Below are 17,882 nucleotides of genomic sequence, written 5' to 3' on the forward strand. Positions count from 1 at the left end.
ACACTTGGTAGTAGAAGTAAATTCTACATTGTCTTGTAGCAAACTGGATTTCTCCTTTCTGGAGAAAGAAGCTTGCCTGGCTTGGTTTTAATTAATCTGCAAATATGCATGTATCAGTTCAAAAAACAAACAAACTCCCACACAACACAAACTCCATTACCATAAAAGTTGTCAGAAATGCAAATGGAAATTTCAAAAGCTATGCCACAGTGGAATCCAATCCAAGTCTCCCAAGTACCTGTGCATTTTGGTGTACCCTTAGACAAACTGGAGGTCAAGTGACAGCACGGCTTGTGGTTTCCTCAGCTACTGTGTGCAGCCAGCTCCAGAACTGAAATTATGCTTGGGCACTGCAGAAGTCAGCAAGTGTTTCAAAGTGTGAGTACACAACCACCATGGAAAAGGGGTCCGGCACCACAAGTCCATTAAGCTGATGGGGGTGTGGTGATGTGCAAAGTCATGGGAGATGTTTTGTCTGAGCTCTGCTAAATATTAATAAACGCACCGTGTTTATTCACATTTTTAGTGGATACATGGGACTAGTATGATATGCAAGGAAATCCTGACAAAAGTAAGAAGTCTTCATCTTCAACATTACAATTTGCATCCAATTACACCTGTCTTCATTCTCAAATTTAATTAGCTGAAAAAAATTAGGGTAAATAATTGGAACACACTATATTCTTTTAAAAAAGCTGTAGTATAGTTTTCCCAGATATTTGTGTAATGAAAGCAAACAAAACCAGTTGAAATGTTTTTCTGCAAACAGGCTGTGTACCAAAATACATAATACCAAAAGGACAACAAAGGATAAAGTCTTTAAAAAATAAAACCCCAAAATTCAGCTACAGTCAAGACAGTTCCAGGCTTTGAGTCTTCTACTTTTCAAATAGAACTCAAATCTTTTAAATAATTCAAATTATGCTCAAAATTCAAGGACTTGTAGGGTTTTTTCTTTTAATATACATATATGTACACACATACACAGAAATAAATTTAAGTGGACATAGGATTAGGAAAAAAGGCAGCCCAAAGAAACATCAATATCTGTATTTAGTGGAATAATCTTTTGGCGACACCACCAAACCTCGACCTTTGCGGGCTCCTCTATAAACAGTTTCTATAATGTCAATCATCTCCTGCTTATCTTCCATTGCCCAGTTGATCTTGTTGTTATTACCTGTACCTAAATCAATCATGATGTGTTTGTTCCTTTAAGGAGAAAGAACAACAAAAAACCCAAGTTAATATGGTATTCAGAATTACTATGGTTTCAGAAAGAAACCTCCTTTCCCCCCCAAAATGCTTTGTAGGATCAAAGGAAGCCCTTATAACATAGAGAGGCTTGCAAAACAAGCATTAAAGGAAGAGTATCCACTCCTCTCACTCAAGCTGACATTTTACTGCCAATTTTTAAAGCAAGAATAAGGACTCCAAACATGGCCCCAAAATGGCTACTCAGTGCAATTATCCTTCAGCATACTCCTTATTGTTTGTTTTTCTTTCCCACTACTGTCTATCTCCAGAGACACTTCCATGCTTGTCAGTAGAACATTTTATCTCATCAATGTAGAAACCCTAACTCCAAAAAAACCTTATTACTTCTGATTTATCTTGAAAGCAAGTTTGGCAAGCTTGACTGCTGTATTACTACAGTATTCTCTACAGGAAGTTTGAGATTTAAAACTAAGAATGGACAATAAACCCAGTTTCCTCTATCACTAGTTTGCACTCTATTATCAAACACTGTTACCAGGCTAATTGGAAAACAAGCTATTTTCCTATTTAATCAGTTTTCTCTTTTGTAGAGCAATGAAAACATAGGCATCAGCGTGCTACTATACATTTGGAAATGATCTGCTGAGACACTGTATTTGACAAACAGAAAGTTTAAATGAGTTACATTCTAGAACCATCACATACCTGAAGAAAAACATGACAGTACAGGGATCATACAACTCGTACATCTTATTGAAGTCCGGTACTTCAGTGATGTCCACCAGATAAATAACAGCAAAGTTTTTAACCTAAGCAAAAGAAAACAGGAAATACAAAAGTGATTATTTGATATCAGTGATTAAAAGACATAAGCTTTCATTTTTAATCAGTGATATTACTGATTAAAAGACATAAGCTTTCATTACCGTAACATTTATTTTCCAAATTATTAAGTCATAAAATCACAATAAACAGCCTTGCTTTTATTTTTAACCACAACAACCAATTAACATGGAAAATATTTTTAAATATGCCAAGAAGCTCATTTCACATCCAGTGTCAACTGGAAAGATACTATGCTAAATCAACATCCAGAGAAACAAATGCCCTTTATATAGAACTGAGAACTCACAGTGACATGCACAGCTCTAAACAAGAAGAATAACTGCTTTGTGCAAGCCAAACTGACACATTTTGCCTCTGTCATCAGCTGCTTATAGACTTCAGAAAATTAATGATCTACAATGCCCTGGTGCCTGCCTCCAAGCATTTTTCCCCTTCTATAACATCCAGTTTGTCTAACAAGACTCATTAAATGGAAATGCAACTTTTAATTTAAGAACTGGTAGCTTTTTTTGAGAGGTGCAAAGCTAAAACTTAAAAGTGTAATTGCTAAAGAAATAAGACCTTGATGAGAAGCTATCGTCTGGACAATTCTGGTAAAACCAGCTTTCATTTTGCAGAGTTACTCAGTTAGATGCACAAGAATCCCTCCCCTCTAGAGTGACAGTCAGTGCCTTCATTCCTGCAAGAAAACGACCTCGCACTTTTGTTTCCTAGACATAGCATACTTGCCATTAAGCGGAATTAGGGGAAGTTTTGGTTTCTTAACTTAGCTCATACATGCACAGTAGAAATTAACACACACACACATTAAGTTCTAAGTCAGAACTCACCCAAATTGCACAAACCTTTAACTGTAAGGTATATTATCAAATGCTCATGCACTACACCATGAGTGCACAATTGCGCCTCCACATCCTTAGTTACATGCTAACACAATTTTGGTCCCTCCCATTTGACTGCCCAGAATTACTAGCCAGAGGTTAACACTTGTGGTCTAAGATCTATGACAAACTCACTGTTCATGACAGTACTGCCCACTTGTTAATTTTGCTATCAAAAGTCTGGAAATGCTATGATGAGTATAATATCTGACTGATGGAACACTTTTTTTAGTTCACAGAGCAGGATTAGTGTGTATGAGGAAAAATACGATACATTGTGTAGCCTGTATGTAGACACCCTGGCAGGCACATTAACTGAGAAAGTATGGAGATGTTTATTTACAAAAAAACACTCAGAAGAGCAGAGTAAATAAATTTTTATGGACTTCTGCTTCAAGACAGTTTCGAAATTATAAAAAATAATCACACTTCAAGAATGTAAGTAAGTATTACTATCAAAGAAAGTAAAATCTCTTCTGGAGTGAAACAGCATTTAAAGTTTTTACTGTGCTTTTATGGAGCCAGTTATAGTCCTAGATTCAGTAAATATTCTAATGAAAACATCTCATTTAAGCCATGTTCTAAATCAGGCCAGAGGTAAAAGCCTTGTAAACTAAATTAGTCATAATATCAAACTCTCTGAAGGGATCCTCCATTTCAATTTTACATTAAAGACTTCTAAGAAGCTTAATGGGATGTTCAGAGTCAACATAATTTAGCTGAGAAGTGACTGAAGTTACTTCCTGGTGAGCCCTGGTAGGCAAAAGACAGTTGTGGGGGTTTTGGTCCTTTTTTCTAGAAAATGAAACACCTGAGGAGCCCTTTTCATTTTATCCTATCATTACTTCTTCCACCCTGCTGGCATTTTTAGCATCAGCAGCACACCTTCACCACATGGGGAAATTTCTACAACATGTTCAGCAATTTTGACAGAGCACACAATCTTTGAACAATTACTTAATTTGGAGCTTAGAAAATTATTTTAAGGTAAACCTTGCATTAATAAAACATTCTTAGGACCCGTTTTGTTCGATGAAAGATTAGTCCAAGGAGATTTAGATGTTGCCACTCCAAAAGCACTCCTAAACCAAAATTTTACTTTCAAGAACCCTGTACTCCAGGCAGTACTGGAACAAAAAAACCTTTTAAAGTTAGTTTGACATTATATGCATTTTATTTAGTTCAGCTGTTGCAGAACCAGAAATGCTTGTCACTAGCAGTGATCATCAACAGCCTAGAATTTCATACAAGAGAAACAGACTATACAAGCATTAAGTTGTTATATAAATCTTACTAAAATTAGGACTGGATCACTCAAATCACTTTTGCACAGCACATGTGCAAGTCATCACCATAATCCAAGCATCCAAGACATTAATTAAATCTTCCTTCTCTCCAACCTACTTTTCTAGAAGTGAAATTGATGACAGTCACCTGCTGAAAAGCTCCTATGAAGTCTAAAGCAGACCTTAAAGGTGGACTCAAGTTTGAATACAAAACTTTAAAAGTGGCTCTATTCTTTACCCCTCACTTTCCTAATTTCAAATCTGGCAAGATCACTACTCCAAAACGAGTTACCGTGCAAGCACACCGAATGAGCGTGTGCTTTGTTGAGTTTGGACACTGGCTGCCAAGGACAGCAGCAGGAGATTGGGCTTCAGGCCTAAGGAGGGACTAGATAAACACATGGAGAGGGTGATGCAGAAGAACTGCAGTGGCCTATTTAATGTTAAGGGGCTCTGCCAGGCTAGGCAAGCTTGTCACCAAGAGACATTTTATTTCAACACGAGACAAGCTTTGCAGAATTACTCAAATGCCTCTTTTTGCCAAGTATTGACCAGTTTTAGAGCCTGAAGAAACAGTTCCAGTCTCAGACACAATATTGGAGCCAAGACAGCAGCAGTACAGAGCAGCATCTGAGCCGGCTTCACACACAGCCAGCTCTAATTCACAAAGCTTGAGCTTAGGCTTCAATTTAAGCAAAAGCAATTCAAGTATTTACGGATTCAGACTGCTCTCGATGTGCATGGTTTGTGGAGACAAACCAAAGGTTGACCTCTCCCCACTGGGACGTGAATCCATTGCTCAGACAGAGCTGTCAGTTCAAAACCTACATTCCTGTACAAAACAGGCTTTGCTACCCTGTCAAGGCAGTGGTTGCTAGCAAGTTTTCTTTCTGACTTGTGAGTTGTAACTAAAGATACAGTATGGAGACCTCAAAACAAGAATAAAATGGAACTCTGAGCAAGCAAACCCCCCTAAATACAAGCAGTTGCAGTTGTTACAAGGGAGACTATGCTGAGTTTGTTAGTACAAACCAAAATTTTACTGTAAAGACAATATGATAAAAACCTTGTGGTATTTTAGAAGTTGAACATATAATAACACAAGTTTATTCTGAAAGTGATTAACCTCATAACATACACTAAATACAGTAAATTTGTTGCAGTAAGTCAACTGCTTTCTGAAGAAAAACAAAATCAAAACTCTAGTGAGAGACTTCATTTTGGACAGCACCTCACTTTTGCAACAACTGAAGATAAAAACATTTTCAGAGACAGGTATTAACTATTTCTGACACTCCTGACTTCCTTTATCTATCTTTCAATTCAAAACTTTCTCTGCCTTACCAGGCCATTGGAGCTGCTGTTCATGGGTACAGGATAGAGTAGGAAACTTAAGTCAAACAGCAGCATGGATTCAGAATTTTATGACTTGCTTTCACAGGTTGGGCTTCAATTTTGCTGGTTGTTTTCCCCCTTCTCCCCAATGATGGTAGCTTCAAAAATCAACCTAATAATCTACATTACTGAGCACACATGTAGAAAACCCAGAAGTACACTACTGCCTAGCCACAGTTACAGGCTGTTTTAATACTTCACAGAACTGGATCTGCCTGAGGACTACTATGAAATCTCTAAACTGAATGGCTCAAGACTATAAAGCAGAGGAATCTGTAGGACTTTTAACATCAGATAAAGACTCTATCCTATCTTCATGAAGATCACACACTTTTCTAGTAAACAGGAAACACAGATGTAGGAAAAATCATAGGGCATAGGACTCATTTGTCCTCTGAAGTTGTCCCCCCAACTTTCTTCATTAACAATATCCTTTTAAAAATAAATAAATGCATTCCTACAACATGAAATTGACACAGAAATATGATTCATGACTAGGATGAATAACAAAAATCATGAAGTTTCTTGAAATTTCTGTCAGAGGCAAGTAATACTCCTTTTTTTTTTTAGTTAAGATTTCAGCTGCCTTTGAAAAGCAAACCTTACAGCCCAAATATATAAGGAAATCTGAAACAAGATCTAAGATTCCATCTTCTTATCTTCCTAACCAGCTTCTAGACAATGGGTTTTTTCTGTTTAGAAGAACAGAACAGTTCTTTATGGACAAGAAACTCGCAGGAAAAAAATACAGGAACTGAGACTAGCTTTTGCAACAAATCACTCGAGTTGAGGGTGGCTGGCAGACTTGCATTACTGACCTGAACAGAGCAAGTACAAACTTGAAAGTCTGTACCAGCAATATTTATTTTAATTTTTTTTCTTGCTAATTATGTTGTAAGTTTAGATGATAAATTTCTAGGGCAAAAGAGAACATTATACTGTCAAGAGCAATACTTGCAGCTAATAATTTTGAAAACTACAGACATCAGTAAATGGATTAACTTTGCTCAACTTTTAATTACAAACACCAGTAGCTAAAATAGCAATATGCTTTTTTCTATAGGTACCTCTTTCCCTGTCTCACCTTCTTTTCCTCTCTCACTTTTCATGTAACCTTAGCAGAAATGCAAAGGCACAACTCATGTTTGAGGAAAGGCCAGAAGCTATTCACATTTCTGATTATGGTTAAATAAATGCACAACGTTTGAACAATTCTCCCTAATTCACACTCATCCAATACAACAGTTATCTGATTTACACTATTCAGTTTTAGATAAAACATTTCTTAAACAAGGTGTATTAATTTAGTGAACCAATCACTGTATTTCAGGGGATAGGTTTTTATGAGTTTCCTTTAAAGAAAAGAAAGAAGTGTATTTTTAGAAAAGGTCTTTAAGACAAAATTTGTGAAACTCAATTCTTGTTTCAATCAATGTTTGATTGAAACCCTGACAAAGCAAAAAAACCTAGTATCTTACAATTGTGATTTGTTTTGACATTCAGTGAAACCTTCCTTCTTTTTCATGTAACACTGGGGAAAAAACCCAGTAAACTGCAAGTGGAGTACATTTCAGTGGAAATAATCGACTTTGTACTTTCATACAGCATTCTAGTTTATTTTTCCCCAAAATGATTCAAGCAGAAAAAAACCCTGTTTTCCTGTCATAAAGTACAGGAAACTCAAAAACATACATCCCAAAAACATGCTGCAGTCTAAAAGAATATTGCACCAGGATAACGAATGTAAAATATGGCTACACTGTCTTCAAATGTAGCCTGCAATTACAGCACGTTAACATTCTGTATTATTCTCTAGTATAAACACCTGTACAATTGGAACTTTTACTCACTCTTTAAAACAGCAGAGATCCAAACATGGCTTGTAAGCAAGAGGATGAGGTAGGATCTCCCCCTTTAATTTGCCATTTCTGCAGAGGGAGATTTTTAAATAAGAAGTTACTTTGTTCTTTCTTCCCCCAGTCACCCCTAGCTGCCAGCAGGTCTGCCAAACTGCCAAGCATCCTGCCACAAGTCCATACTAACAGTATCTGAGAATAACACTCCCACCAGGCTGAATACAAAACAACTGAATTAAAACATGTCACAACTCTTTACTGCATTCTAATATGTCTTAACACTTGGCTGTGGGTAGAGATCTTTCATTGTGGGGATTTTCAAGACACAAGTTAATTTAATTAAAAAAAAACTTTAGAAGACAAAGGAGCGCACGACAAAATTAACTCCATGTCAAGCTATGCAGCATGCACAGAATTTTATATGAAGGCAGCGAAATTGTGGATGTTCCATTCCTGGCAGTGTTCAAGGCCAGGTTGGATGGGGCCCTGAACAACCTGATCTAGTGTATGACAGAGCAGGAGAGTTGGAATGAGATGATCTTTAAGGTCCCTTCCAACCCAAACCATTCTATGATTTCTATGATAGCTGGCACCTTTTCCTACCCAAGTTACTATTTCTGATTCAGATTTTTTTGCTTCTTTCTTGATGTGGTTCAGTTAAAGAGCTGTCAATACTCTACGTCTATTGCTACGCAAAACCTTTAGCAAATATATGAAAAGGTCAATTATAGTTGATTGTGTATTTTAACAGTCTAATTTTTCCCGCATATTTATCTTTCTTAAGCAAGTGACCAGCTGTTGGTAATCATTCCGTTTCCATCTGAAAACAGCTTTGGAGTCTGGCTCTTAAAATTTAATTCAGTCCATGCAAATCAGTGGAATGCTACTGGTCTCCACGCATAACATCAGTGACAGATTAATATCACTGATAGATTAATCAGAATAATATCAATGACAGATTAATCAACACCATCCTGCATATTTTTAGTACTTCACCATTTTCAAGAGCCAAAATGAAAGTAACTTTCCAAGTTATTCAAATGGAAGCCTGAAGGACTACACATTTCCACTGTAAAGTGAGAGTGCTGCGTTACGTGGAGCCGCAGCTGCCCTACCACCGAGCATTGTTTCTGCCTGAATGCCGATGCTCATTCAGTGACGGGTTATCAACAGGCAGCAACCTCGATTTCTGAACATCTGCGATGCTCTTTTCGCCTCCCAGAACACTGCAAACATCAGGGCAGTCAGTGACTTTAGGAGACGCTCGTGAAAGCAAACCACACAGCTTCCCCGCTGCCTCCTAAAGCTAGGATACCTGTGCAGAACCCCAGTTATAACCTGCCCCAGGCTCCAAGCAAGCCACGGGGAACACTGAGCGCAGAATGAACCGAAAGCTCCTGTTTACCTTCTCGGCGATGCTATACAGGACCTCATCCATCTTCATGCACGTGGGGTCCCAGTCGTGCCCGAAGCGGATGACCACGACCCGGTCCTCCTCCGACAGGATGGCCTGGTCCACCTGCCACCCATTGTGCAAGTGCGGTAGCATGTACGACATCCTGGCGGCTGGCTGGCGAGCCTGCGGGACGACAGGGATGCCCCTGGAGCTGACAGTCCGCCCTGCCTGCCCTCCCCCCGCGCCGCCCCCCGCCCGCCCCCTCCCAGGACCCTCCCGGGGCGCCGGCGGGCACCGACCGCCAGCACCGAGCCCCGCCCGGCCCGTCCCCAGCGCACCCCGCGGGCGTCCTTCCCTCAGAGACACGGGGCGGCGGCAGCGCCGGGACGGGCGGGAAGCGGAAGGGAGGGCAGGGAATGCGCGCGCGCGGGGACATACGCGCTTCCGGCACAGCCGCGCTGCCCGACGGGAGGAGACCCCGCCGCCCGCGAGCCGCGGGTGCGTCCCAGCGGGAGGGCCCGTGGCGCCGCTGGCCAGGGACTCCCGCCTCCCCCCTCGCAGGTGGGATGCGGAGCCATGCCGTGGGGATCGGTGATGCCGGGTAGCACAGGGAGGACGAAACAGAGGTCATAAGAGCCCGGATCTCCGACTCTCTGCTGCTGACCACTCTATGATGTTAATACATTCCCTGTACCTCCATGGGATTTGATCAAAGAGATATGCTCAGAGAAGCTGTAGATGCCCCATTTCTGGTAAAGTTCAAGGCCAGGTTGGACGGGGCTCTGAGCAACCTGGTATAGTGAAAGGTGTCCCTGCCCATGGCAGAGGGGTTGGGTCTAGATGATCTTTAAGGTCCCTTCCAACCCAGCCATTCTGTGGGTCTGTGCTATTGCACCTCCTGGTTGTGGAAGGTTTTTGTCGGTGTATTCACCCACAGCAATGACAAATTTCATGCCCCACCGCAGACCCGCCCCTGCCGTGGCAGCTGCACTGCCCAGCCACTCCCAGACTCGCACTTGGGTGCCATGAGCTCTCCCGTCGCTCTGGCGACCAAAAGGCCACCACGGGAGCACACTGGGCAAACGTTCCAGTGCAAGTGGTCAGCAGCGAAATCAGCGCATTTCAGCATTGGGTTCCAGAATCGAGCTGGCCACTGGCATAGGCCATCCCAGACCGGTCTGTTTCCTTAATTCCACAGTAGACACTCATTTAAAAGGTTAGATTGCAGCAGGCAGGGAGAAAAGCATAGTTTCCACTATAAAAATTCCACACAAGCTGCAGCTTGGGCTGTAGGGAACAATGTGAATTTGTGACAAATAACTTTGCCCCACAATTGCTGAGCTCTCCAGAAACTATCCAAGTCCTCGTTTTGCTTTATGGAGAGGAGAGGAGAGGAGAGGAGAGGAGAGGAGAGGAGAGGAGAGGAGAGGCAGCCCGGTCTGACTGCGGACAAGAGCAGAGGCAGCGGGGGCGGTGATCCCCGCGCCGGAGCTTCCTTGGAAGCCGCCAGCCCCGGAGCCGGCGGTGCCCGCGCAGGGCGGGGTTAAGCGAGCGGGGCTGGGCAGCAGCGGGTGTGCCCAGAGCAGGAGCTGTGAGCTCTCGGCTCCCCAGCTGCCGCCGGATCGAGCTGTGAAGGGCACGTCGCTAGAAAGAAACCAGCCCTGGTTAGTGCTTTGGTTGTTCTTCGGGTAATCAGTCTTCTTTAGAAGAAGTTAGTGGGAGGAATTTATCCTGGGTAACGCAGGCTGTTAACTTTAGTTGAAAACTGAGCTAGGAAAAATTACATAGGTTTGTTTTGCTGTGATTTGGGTAAGTCCGAAGTGATACAGCAGTGCCAGCCAACAAATCTGCGAGTAGGGAGTGAGTCAGGCTCCACAGATGAAATAAGGCCAGCTTCAATTAGCACTGAAGTTAATACTTAAATGTAGTCCTTCTTATTTGCCCCATTGTCTCAATCTAAGTAATATTTGCAAAGTTTTCTGTGCAATGCCAAGACCAGAACTTAGTACACTTACTTTATATCAATGAGTTATATATGATTATGACTGTTGACCTACATGGTAGCATCTAGTCTTATGTAAATACAAAAGGAGTAGAGACAACTTTAAAAAAAACCAAACAAAAACAACAACTTTGTGATCTTGCAGATGATACTAGTCCAAAACCAAAATTGTCATATCCTTGACAGGTGTTACATTTAGCACACTGGACAAGACATCTGATAACTGAATAATTATGTTCAGGAGCAAAGCATTCAGTCTGTTGAAACTGGTTCCCTTGGTGTCTGGCCAATCAAATTTGGCTTACAAATTTATTCATCCAGTTATTGCTTCTCATGGACATCGCTGTCACAGAAGTGTGATTTACGAACAGAGGTACAGGACACACCCATGTAGTGCTGGAAGACAAACAATAAATGCTGAGACAAAGGTTGGTATGTGGAGAGCCCCCTTCCTTCTGCAAGGTTCCTTTAAGTGTTTTTAGTTTCCTGCTATCAGTGTGATTTTTTAAGATTGTACCTGGGACGAGCAGAACACCAGTTCTTGAACACAGTGCTGCAGGCAAAGAATGGGTCGTGTGCGCATCAAACACAGCTGGAATGGTGGCAGGCTCAGCATGCCTGCACTCATGAAAAGATCCATCACATGCCACTAGCCTGTTTCTAGTGCACCAGCTAGTTTGTTTATAGCTAGAGGCTTCCTCATGGGTAACCTTTCTGCTTGCAAAGGGTAGGATGTGCTTCCAAAATGAAAGTGTGGCTCTGCCCATCATGGGTGGTGTATTGTAATGGGGGAGGAGGTGGTGATGAAAGCAAATGGAGTAATACAGTGCTGCCTCACTGGCATCTGCCAGTCACTTGGTCATATCTGGTGCCCAGTTTTCCCTGCTTAACAGCATAAGGTTTAGCTGTCATCCAGGATTATCACTACTTAAGCTGGACAACGCCATTACAATATGACATCAACTCCTCCTTTTTTCTATGCATCATTCATTCTGGAACACAGATCTAGTTTATCCTAGTGATGTTGTGTGATACTCTTAAGAAATGCAGACTATACCTGGGGAAATTTGCACAGTTTTCACAACCCTATGGGGCTGGCAACTCCACCTGGCAAAAAATTAGATGAGATGTGTACAAAAACATGGTCTTCCTTTGCAATTTGGTTTCACCACTCATCTCATTGCTTTGTTTGCTGCTGTTGAGAACCAGATAGTATTATCAGAGACATTGTGGTGAACTGCAGATGTGTCCTAGTATGGAGGCTCCTTCAAGCCTGTGTACAGCAGCCAACTGAAACTGAGGCAGAAATGCACATCAAGGCCAGGATAAAGCAGCGGCACTGGTGTTGAGATTGTAAGCATTTAATAGACGCAGTTGGGATAAGTCTGAGTTTGTTCAGAACAAGGGTAAATATGGTTCACAAAAATTTCCAATCTACATTGGCACCTTTTTGTTACAGGTTTGAGTTCTGGTTACTCACAGAAGGCTTTTGTGAGAGGAGTGAAGCAGCAGGACACCTCTGGCCAGCACTGTGTGCCCATAATAAATCAGCATACTGCTGTGGAAAATTGTTCTGATTCAGTTAGCACAACATCAGGTTTCTGGACACAAGTCTAGGACATATGATGGGATGGAGACCAAAAGTCAGTGGAGCACAGCAAAAAGAATTGTAGGAAATTAGGCACACCTATTAAGATATGCAGCAAATCTTCAACTACCATTTTTGCCAATAAGAGGTTAAATTAAGTGTTTGGTTATCTGTGGAACCCCTATCTTATTGCAGGGCCCAGTGCATTTGCAGGAGTGTTATAGAGAGGACTGGGCTCAAAACTCAGGGCAGAGGAAAGTTCTAGCATGAAGGACTGTGTTGTCAATGGTCCCACCTCTAGTGCTCTTCCTCACTGGTTCATATAGGCATGGGTGTGCTAAATTTTGCATGAGGTAAGTTCAGGTACAGATCTGAATGTTTAAAACACTGAAGGCAAGCAGTCTAACAGCTATCCAAAGGTGGCCCTTCATTGTGCAAATTTGTTAGACCTCAACCATCCCTGGCAGAAATTTGTCGGACCCATCTGGGCCTCAGTGCCACCCTACACTGCCTGTGGCTTCACCAACCATAACCAACAGGCAAGAAACTGAGTAAATTTCTAGTGGCCTCTGTTTCATAGTAGTGCTTGTAGAAAGGCATCGGTGAGTAAGCTACCAGAAAAGCTACTAAAGTTATATTAACTCAATATTGATTCAGGACTAAAGTGAAACTCTTTAAGAAGAACACCTTGTAGAACTGGATTTTGATAGAAGAGTATGGATATTCCTCGGTGTTATAGTCTAAATCAGCACTTGGTAAAAGTGCTTGGAAGTTGTGTGATGTACCACACTAGTACCAAGTGACCGTGGATTAAAAGCACTATTGAGTTCCATCAGTTTCCTGATTTACATGTGTGAATTTAAATGGTAACTTCTAAAGGAACGTCATTGCTCCTTTCAGGGTGTTCTCCTAAATAAAGGAGTATTTTTTCTATTCCCCTGTCACAGGTCATGGCAGAAGAAGAGTTGCCGGGTGTTTTGATTCTGGGTATAGGAGGAACTCATGGTGTGCTAGAAAACCTTGCAGCACTTTTGAAGAAACACTTTCACCTTATCACCATGAAGGAATTTCTTGGAAACAAAGAAGAAATGAGCAAAAAAATCCAATCTGTTTTTGTGTTTGAGTGCAGGCCAGCTATTGACCGTGAGCTTCTAGAAAGCCTGCCTAATTTAAAGGTAATTGGAAACTCTGGGGTTGGAGTGGATCACTTAGACTTGAAAATGATCTCGAGCTTTGGTGTAAAAGTGACCAACACCCCACACGCCGTGGCAGACCCGACAGCAGACATAGGAATGGCCTTGATGCTGGCCTCTGCCAGAAGACTAGTCGAAGGTAATGTTCTAAATTTTCCTGGTCCTACTACTTCTTCTTAGCTACTTCCTTGGCATATCTCACTTTTTCTGTGATAGAAAGATGAATGATATGTCTGAATCAACATTTGGGATGCTCTTACAGGGAAAACTTTTCAGAGGCCTTAATTTTCAGAGGCATCTACTTTTCCTATGTCCCACTTCTTTTTAGAGCAACAGTGACAAGAGTGAGGCTTTTGTCTAAATTATGCACTTGAAAGTCTTGTGATATCCTGTTTGGAATAATGCCTGGGGCTTAATTCTTCTCTGGCTGTTCACTGGGGGGGTTGTTTATAGCTGTAAAAACTGAATACAAAGTGCATCCAAACTGAATGTCACCATTTTCCATTTCCCCTTGAAAGAAGCATTAGGAGCTACCGGATGATACAAAGTATTAGTGGCCACATCTCCAACTCCAGAGCAGTAATTAGTACAAATTCTTCTTTTTCCTGCCTCTGTGATGAGTTTGTCTAAACCAATGGATTGTATTTCCTGAAGAGCATCAGCATTATTTTTGAAATAGATGATAATCCTTTTGACAAAGCTATTTCAAACTGTACCACCAGCATTAGTTTGTGTCCCTAAAAGCAGGTTCTTTCCCCACATCCTTGCTATGCAATGCCTTTCTGGGGAAGGAAGGTGTCAGTAGAGATTATCACAAGAAGCTGCCTCTGGCTTGACCATGACAAGACCTCATGGTCTTGTCACTGCCGCTCCACCCCTGACCATGAAATAACATCTCTTTCCCCATGATGTTTTCTCACTATTGCATCTTATTGAACCAGAAGTTCTTGGTATAGAAGCTCACAGAGACCCCTTGCTGAGCTGGAATTTGAAACATTTCCCTTTACTCAAGCAGTGAGGCTGCTTTAGGTTGTGATTCAGGAGAGAAATGGTGAGATTTACCCCAGCTAAAAGAAAGTGAAGTCAGTGCTTGCAGGGTGGTGTCAAAAAAGCCATTTTTGAACTTCCAAGAAAACACACCAGCTGTGGAAGAGCTAATTCCCCAAGGAGTCATTCCTTCCAGCACAGTACCCAGCCAGGATCCCACTGTGTTACTGGCTTCAGGCCTCGGTGCAGGAATTGGCACCATCCAGGCCCTTCTGTAAACTAGTCAAAGTCAACAAAAGTGTTTTGTAAGGGGTGCTCCAGAGCCCCACTGCTGTGATGGTGAGAAACCTTTTCTTTCCCCCAAGCCTACGTTTATGGGTGATTTGTACCCATTCAGCATGTGTTTACACACAGGCTGCCAGATCGTGGTGTCTCCAGACACGAAGTACTTTGCTGTTGATTGGCTGGGAGTGGAAGTAACCAGAGCGACACTTGGGATCATTGGGATGGGCAGCATTGGATACAAAGTGGCTCAGAGAGCCAGAGCCTTCAACATGAGGATCCTGTACCATAACAGAAACCGCAGGTAAAGACATCTGGTTTCTGTGTTTAATTGTCCAGGGGACAGTAATGGAAGCCACAACTCTGCTCTGTCCCTGTCCTTCCTATGCACTTGTGGCAGTTGTAAGCAGTGTGACAAGCACCAGCGTGTCACCACTTCCTCACTTTGGCTTCCACCTTCTTCCCTCAGGAAGCAGTTCCCCCTCACCTCCTGCACTTGCCCTACCCTGGTTAGCCATTACCAGTTTGAAACAAGGGCCATGTAAGGATTCTGGAGATGTTGCCCAAGCAAACTAGGTCTTGTGCCCTCGTGGTGTCCCCTGTCCTGTCAGATTCCTCTTCAGGGTTCTGGCACCATCCCTGTTCTTCCCAGCCAGCCTCCTCAGCCTAGCCAGATCATTCACCACACAGGCACCCATGACAAAGGTCTTAATTTCTCATGGATTTGTAGTTCCCTTTCTTTCACACTTCACTTCCTCTTCATTTCTTTTCAACCACAAGTCCTAACTGGCATGTCAGGCAAGGAAAGACTTCACAGGAATTGGCATGGACACAGGAGAGAAGAGTGGGGTCTGACTACATCGCCAGTCTCCTAACCTGATATTGCCTGTGTGCTTTGCTTTCACACATACATCACTCCTCCAGTGTCCCACCACTCCTTTAGCCTCTTGTTCCCTGTAGCCCACATCCTTTCTGCATCCATTCCACCACCTGTGCCTATGAATGACTTACCCTTTACCTTGGCCTCAAACCTCTCAGTTTCTGTGCTGTTCTGGAACTCTTCTAGGGCTGGTTGATTGTTAAACTCAGTTCGAAATAGTTGTATCAATTTGGGGGTGTGTGCATTTTTCCTTCAGAAGGAAGGAGGAGGAAGAGGCTGTTGGTGCCCACTACTGTGCAAAGATGGAAGACTTGCTGCAGCAATCTGACTTTGTTATGTTGGTTGTGAACCTGACTCCTGAGACTCGCAAACTGATTGGGAAAAAGGAGCTGGGGCTGATGAAACCCACAGCTACTCTCATAAACATCAGCCGAGGTAGGAGGATCTGAAATCACTGTTTGTGGCTCCACACTTAAGGTTGTGTTTTGTCTCATTGTGTTGACATTCCCCTCTCCAACCTCAGTCTGTGATATCCCTCTGTTGTTTGAGTCATGAAGTAGCTGGCAGTCTACAAATGGGTGACTTATGTGGATCATATGCTGTCTTCAAAGGTCCTATGGAAATTAGGGATACTCAGTAGGTGGTTGGTTCTCTTTAGCCTTATCCTAGAGAAGTGGTTTTTAGTGGAAATAACTGAAAGGTTTATCATCAACAGGGAGAACGGGATGCAAGGGAAAACATTAACATTTGGAACAGCAATGTAGAAAGGAAGCCTCACATGGGTGACAGATCTGTTGGCACTGAAAAAGCGTATGAGAGAGATTATTGTTTCAGTTAACAAAGCAGGGATAAAAGAGTGGAAAGTCTGCAGAGACTAAATGATTTGTTTATAATAATACAGAAAGTGTCAAAAAAAGGAAAGGACCGAAACTGGTCTCATCCCAGGAAAAGCCTTATGCAGTGGACCATAATCATACTATAATTAAAGATTAATAAATAAAATCTTTGGTTTGTTTGGCTAATGATTATTAGAAAGGCGTTCTACTTTCTAACAAGATGAAGATCCTCTAATTTTTTCACTTGACCCTGGAGACCTTCCCCACCTCCTAGGTAAAAACGTGTTCATTAATTCATCAGGATATCAGGATTTCATTTCAATGCAGGTGCAGTTATTGATCAAGATGCATTGGTAGAAGCTCTCCAGAATAAGGTTATTAGGGCTGCAGCTCTGGACGTGACAGACCCTGAGCCTCTGCCAAGGTAAAGAAACTTGTTTCCCATTCTGTTAATCTGAAATGTTTTAAACTGTGTTCAAAGTGTGCTCATAATCTTGATCTCCAAGGGGAGATTAACTGTGTAAGGGCAAAACCTCAGCTTGTCTTGCACAATCATAAATAAATGACAAGTTATTCCCCTTCCCATATCTGTCGGTTCTTTGCCAGCCTGACTCATGGGCCAGGCCACAAGTGAGACTGATGGAGAGGAAGAAGAAATGCGTAAGCAAGCGTCCCACAGCTTTGTGCTTTGGTCTCAATGTGCCATTGCTATTTCCTGAGGTTCAGTTCTTCACAACTAGCATGGGATAGCAGCAGAGTAAGTTCCCTGTGTAATACATTGTGTTCTTTGTGTTTCTTCCAGAGATCATCCTTTATTGAACTTGAATAATGTCATCATAACCCCGCACATTGGAACTGCAACAGTCCAAGCCATCCGTATGATGGCAGAAGAAGCAATAGCAAACATGCTGGCTGTTCTCAATGGCCAACCCATTCCAAGTGAAGTATTTCCCAAATGATGAGTGCCAGATGATCCACTAAATCTCCTGTGTATGGGAAGGCACTATTTCTTACCACTGTTAAGCTAAAGAAAAGCAACTTGTTCCTGCACTGCTCATCATGGTGGTGCAAAACTGTCACCTTACTAGACTTGATCTGTTCTGTTAGTTACAATTCTGAAAAATAAAGTGAAATTAATAAAAGAGATTTGTTAAAAGATTTTAACTGAGTAGTTATGCATTTTGATACCTTCAGTCTATTTCGATGAGTACCCATCTTCTGCTCCCAGTTCTTGTT

The 17,882-nt window shown here is 42.1% G+C and overlaps 2 protein-coding genes across 5 annotated transcripts; one reads left to right on the forward strand and one right to left on the reverse strand.

Annotated features, from left to right (window-relative positions):
* Window positions 1-931: 931 nt before the first annotated feature.
* TXNL4A (thioredoxin like 4A) lies at window positions 932-9,307 on the reverse strand. 2 transcript variants are annotated; one of them, XM_042044184.1, is made up of 4 exons: window positions 9,217-9,307; window positions 8,888-9,061; window positions 1,924-2,027; window positions 932-1,212 (listed from the first exon to the last, which is right to left on the reverse strand). In XM_042044184.1, exons 2-4 carry the CDS (start codon window positions 9,038-9,040, stop codon window positions 1,041-1,043), a joined length of 429 nt encoding a protein of 142 aa, XP_041900118.1. In that variant the 5' UTR covers window positions 9,041-9,061; window positions 9,217-9,307; the 3' UTR covers window positions 932-1,040. The 2 variants fall into 2 exon arrangements, with proteins under 2 accessions (XP_041900118.1, XP_041900119.1); XM_042044185.1 differs by lacking the exon at window positions 9,217-9,307 and adding an exon at window positions 7,477-7,554 and having other exon boundaries at window positions 8,888-8,976.
* Window positions 9,308-9,375: 68 nt separating this feature from the next.
* On the forward strand, window positions 9,376-17,810 carry LOC121671890 (probable 2-ketogluconate reductase). 3 transcript variants are annotated; one of them, XM_042044177.1, is made up of 8 exons: window positions 9,376-9,439; window positions 10,283-10,542; window positions 11,067-11,308; window positions 13,416-13,800; window positions 15,063-15,234; window positions 16,067-16,245; window positions 16,974-17,070; window positions 17,449-17,810. In XM_042044177.1, exons 3-8 carry the CDS (start codon window positions 11,114-11,116, stop codon window positions 17,603-17,605), a joined length of 1,185 nt encoding a protein of 394 aa, XP_041900111.1. In that variant the 5' UTR covers window positions 9,376-9,439; window positions 10,283-10,542; window positions 11,067-11,113; the 3' UTR covers window positions 17,606-17,810. The 3 variants fall into 3 exon arrangements, with proteins under 3 accessions (XP_041900111.1, XP_041900110.1, XP_041900112.1); XM_042044176.1 differs by having other exon boundaries at window positions 9,384-9,553; XM_042044178.1 differs by lacking the exon at window positions 11,067-11,308 and having other exon boundaries at window positions 9,384-9,553.
* The last annotated feature ends 72 nt before the right edge of the window (window positions 17,811-17,882 follow it).

Source organism: Corvus kubaryi, unplaced genomic scaffold (assembly GCF_017639235.1).
Source record: "Corvus kubaryi isolate FWS band 111438036 unplaced genomic scaffold, C.kubaryi_AGA036_p1.0 37398, whole genome shotgun sequence".
Lineage (NCBI taxonomy): Eukaryota > Metazoa > Chordata > Aves > Passeriformes > Corvidae > Corvus > Corvus kubaryi.

What these genes read in the sequence shown, in the direction of transcription:
- TXNL4A (XM_042044184.1), bottom strand. Translation starts at nt 9,040, where the DNA reads ATGTCGTACATGCTACCGCACTTGCACAATGGGTGGCAGGTGGACCAG. An exon ending in TGTATAGCATCGCCGAGAAG is followed by an intron (nt 2,028 to 8,887) that starts GTAAACAGGAGC and finishes TCTTTTGCTTAG; the next exon opens with GTTAAAAACTTTGCTGTTAT. An exon ending in ACTGTCATGTTTTTCTTCAG is followed by an intron (nt 1,213 to 1,923) that starts GTATGTGATGGT and finishes TTCTCCTTAAAG; the next exon opens with GAACAAACACATCATGATTG.
- LOC121671890 (XM_042044177.1), top strand. Translation starts at nt 11,114, where the DNA reads ATGTTCAGGAGCAAAGCATTCAGTCTGTTGAAACTGGTTCCCTTGGTG. An exon ending in TACCATAACAGAAACCGCAG is followed by an intron (nt 15,235 to 16,066) that starts GTAAAGACATCT and finishes TTTTTCCTTCAG; the next exon opens with AAGGAAGGAGGAGGAAGAGG. An exon ending in TCTCATAAACATCAGCCGAG is followed by an intron (nt 16,246 to 16,973) that starts GTAGGAGGATCT and finishes ATTTCAATGCAG; the next exon opens with GTGCAGTTATTGATCAAGAT.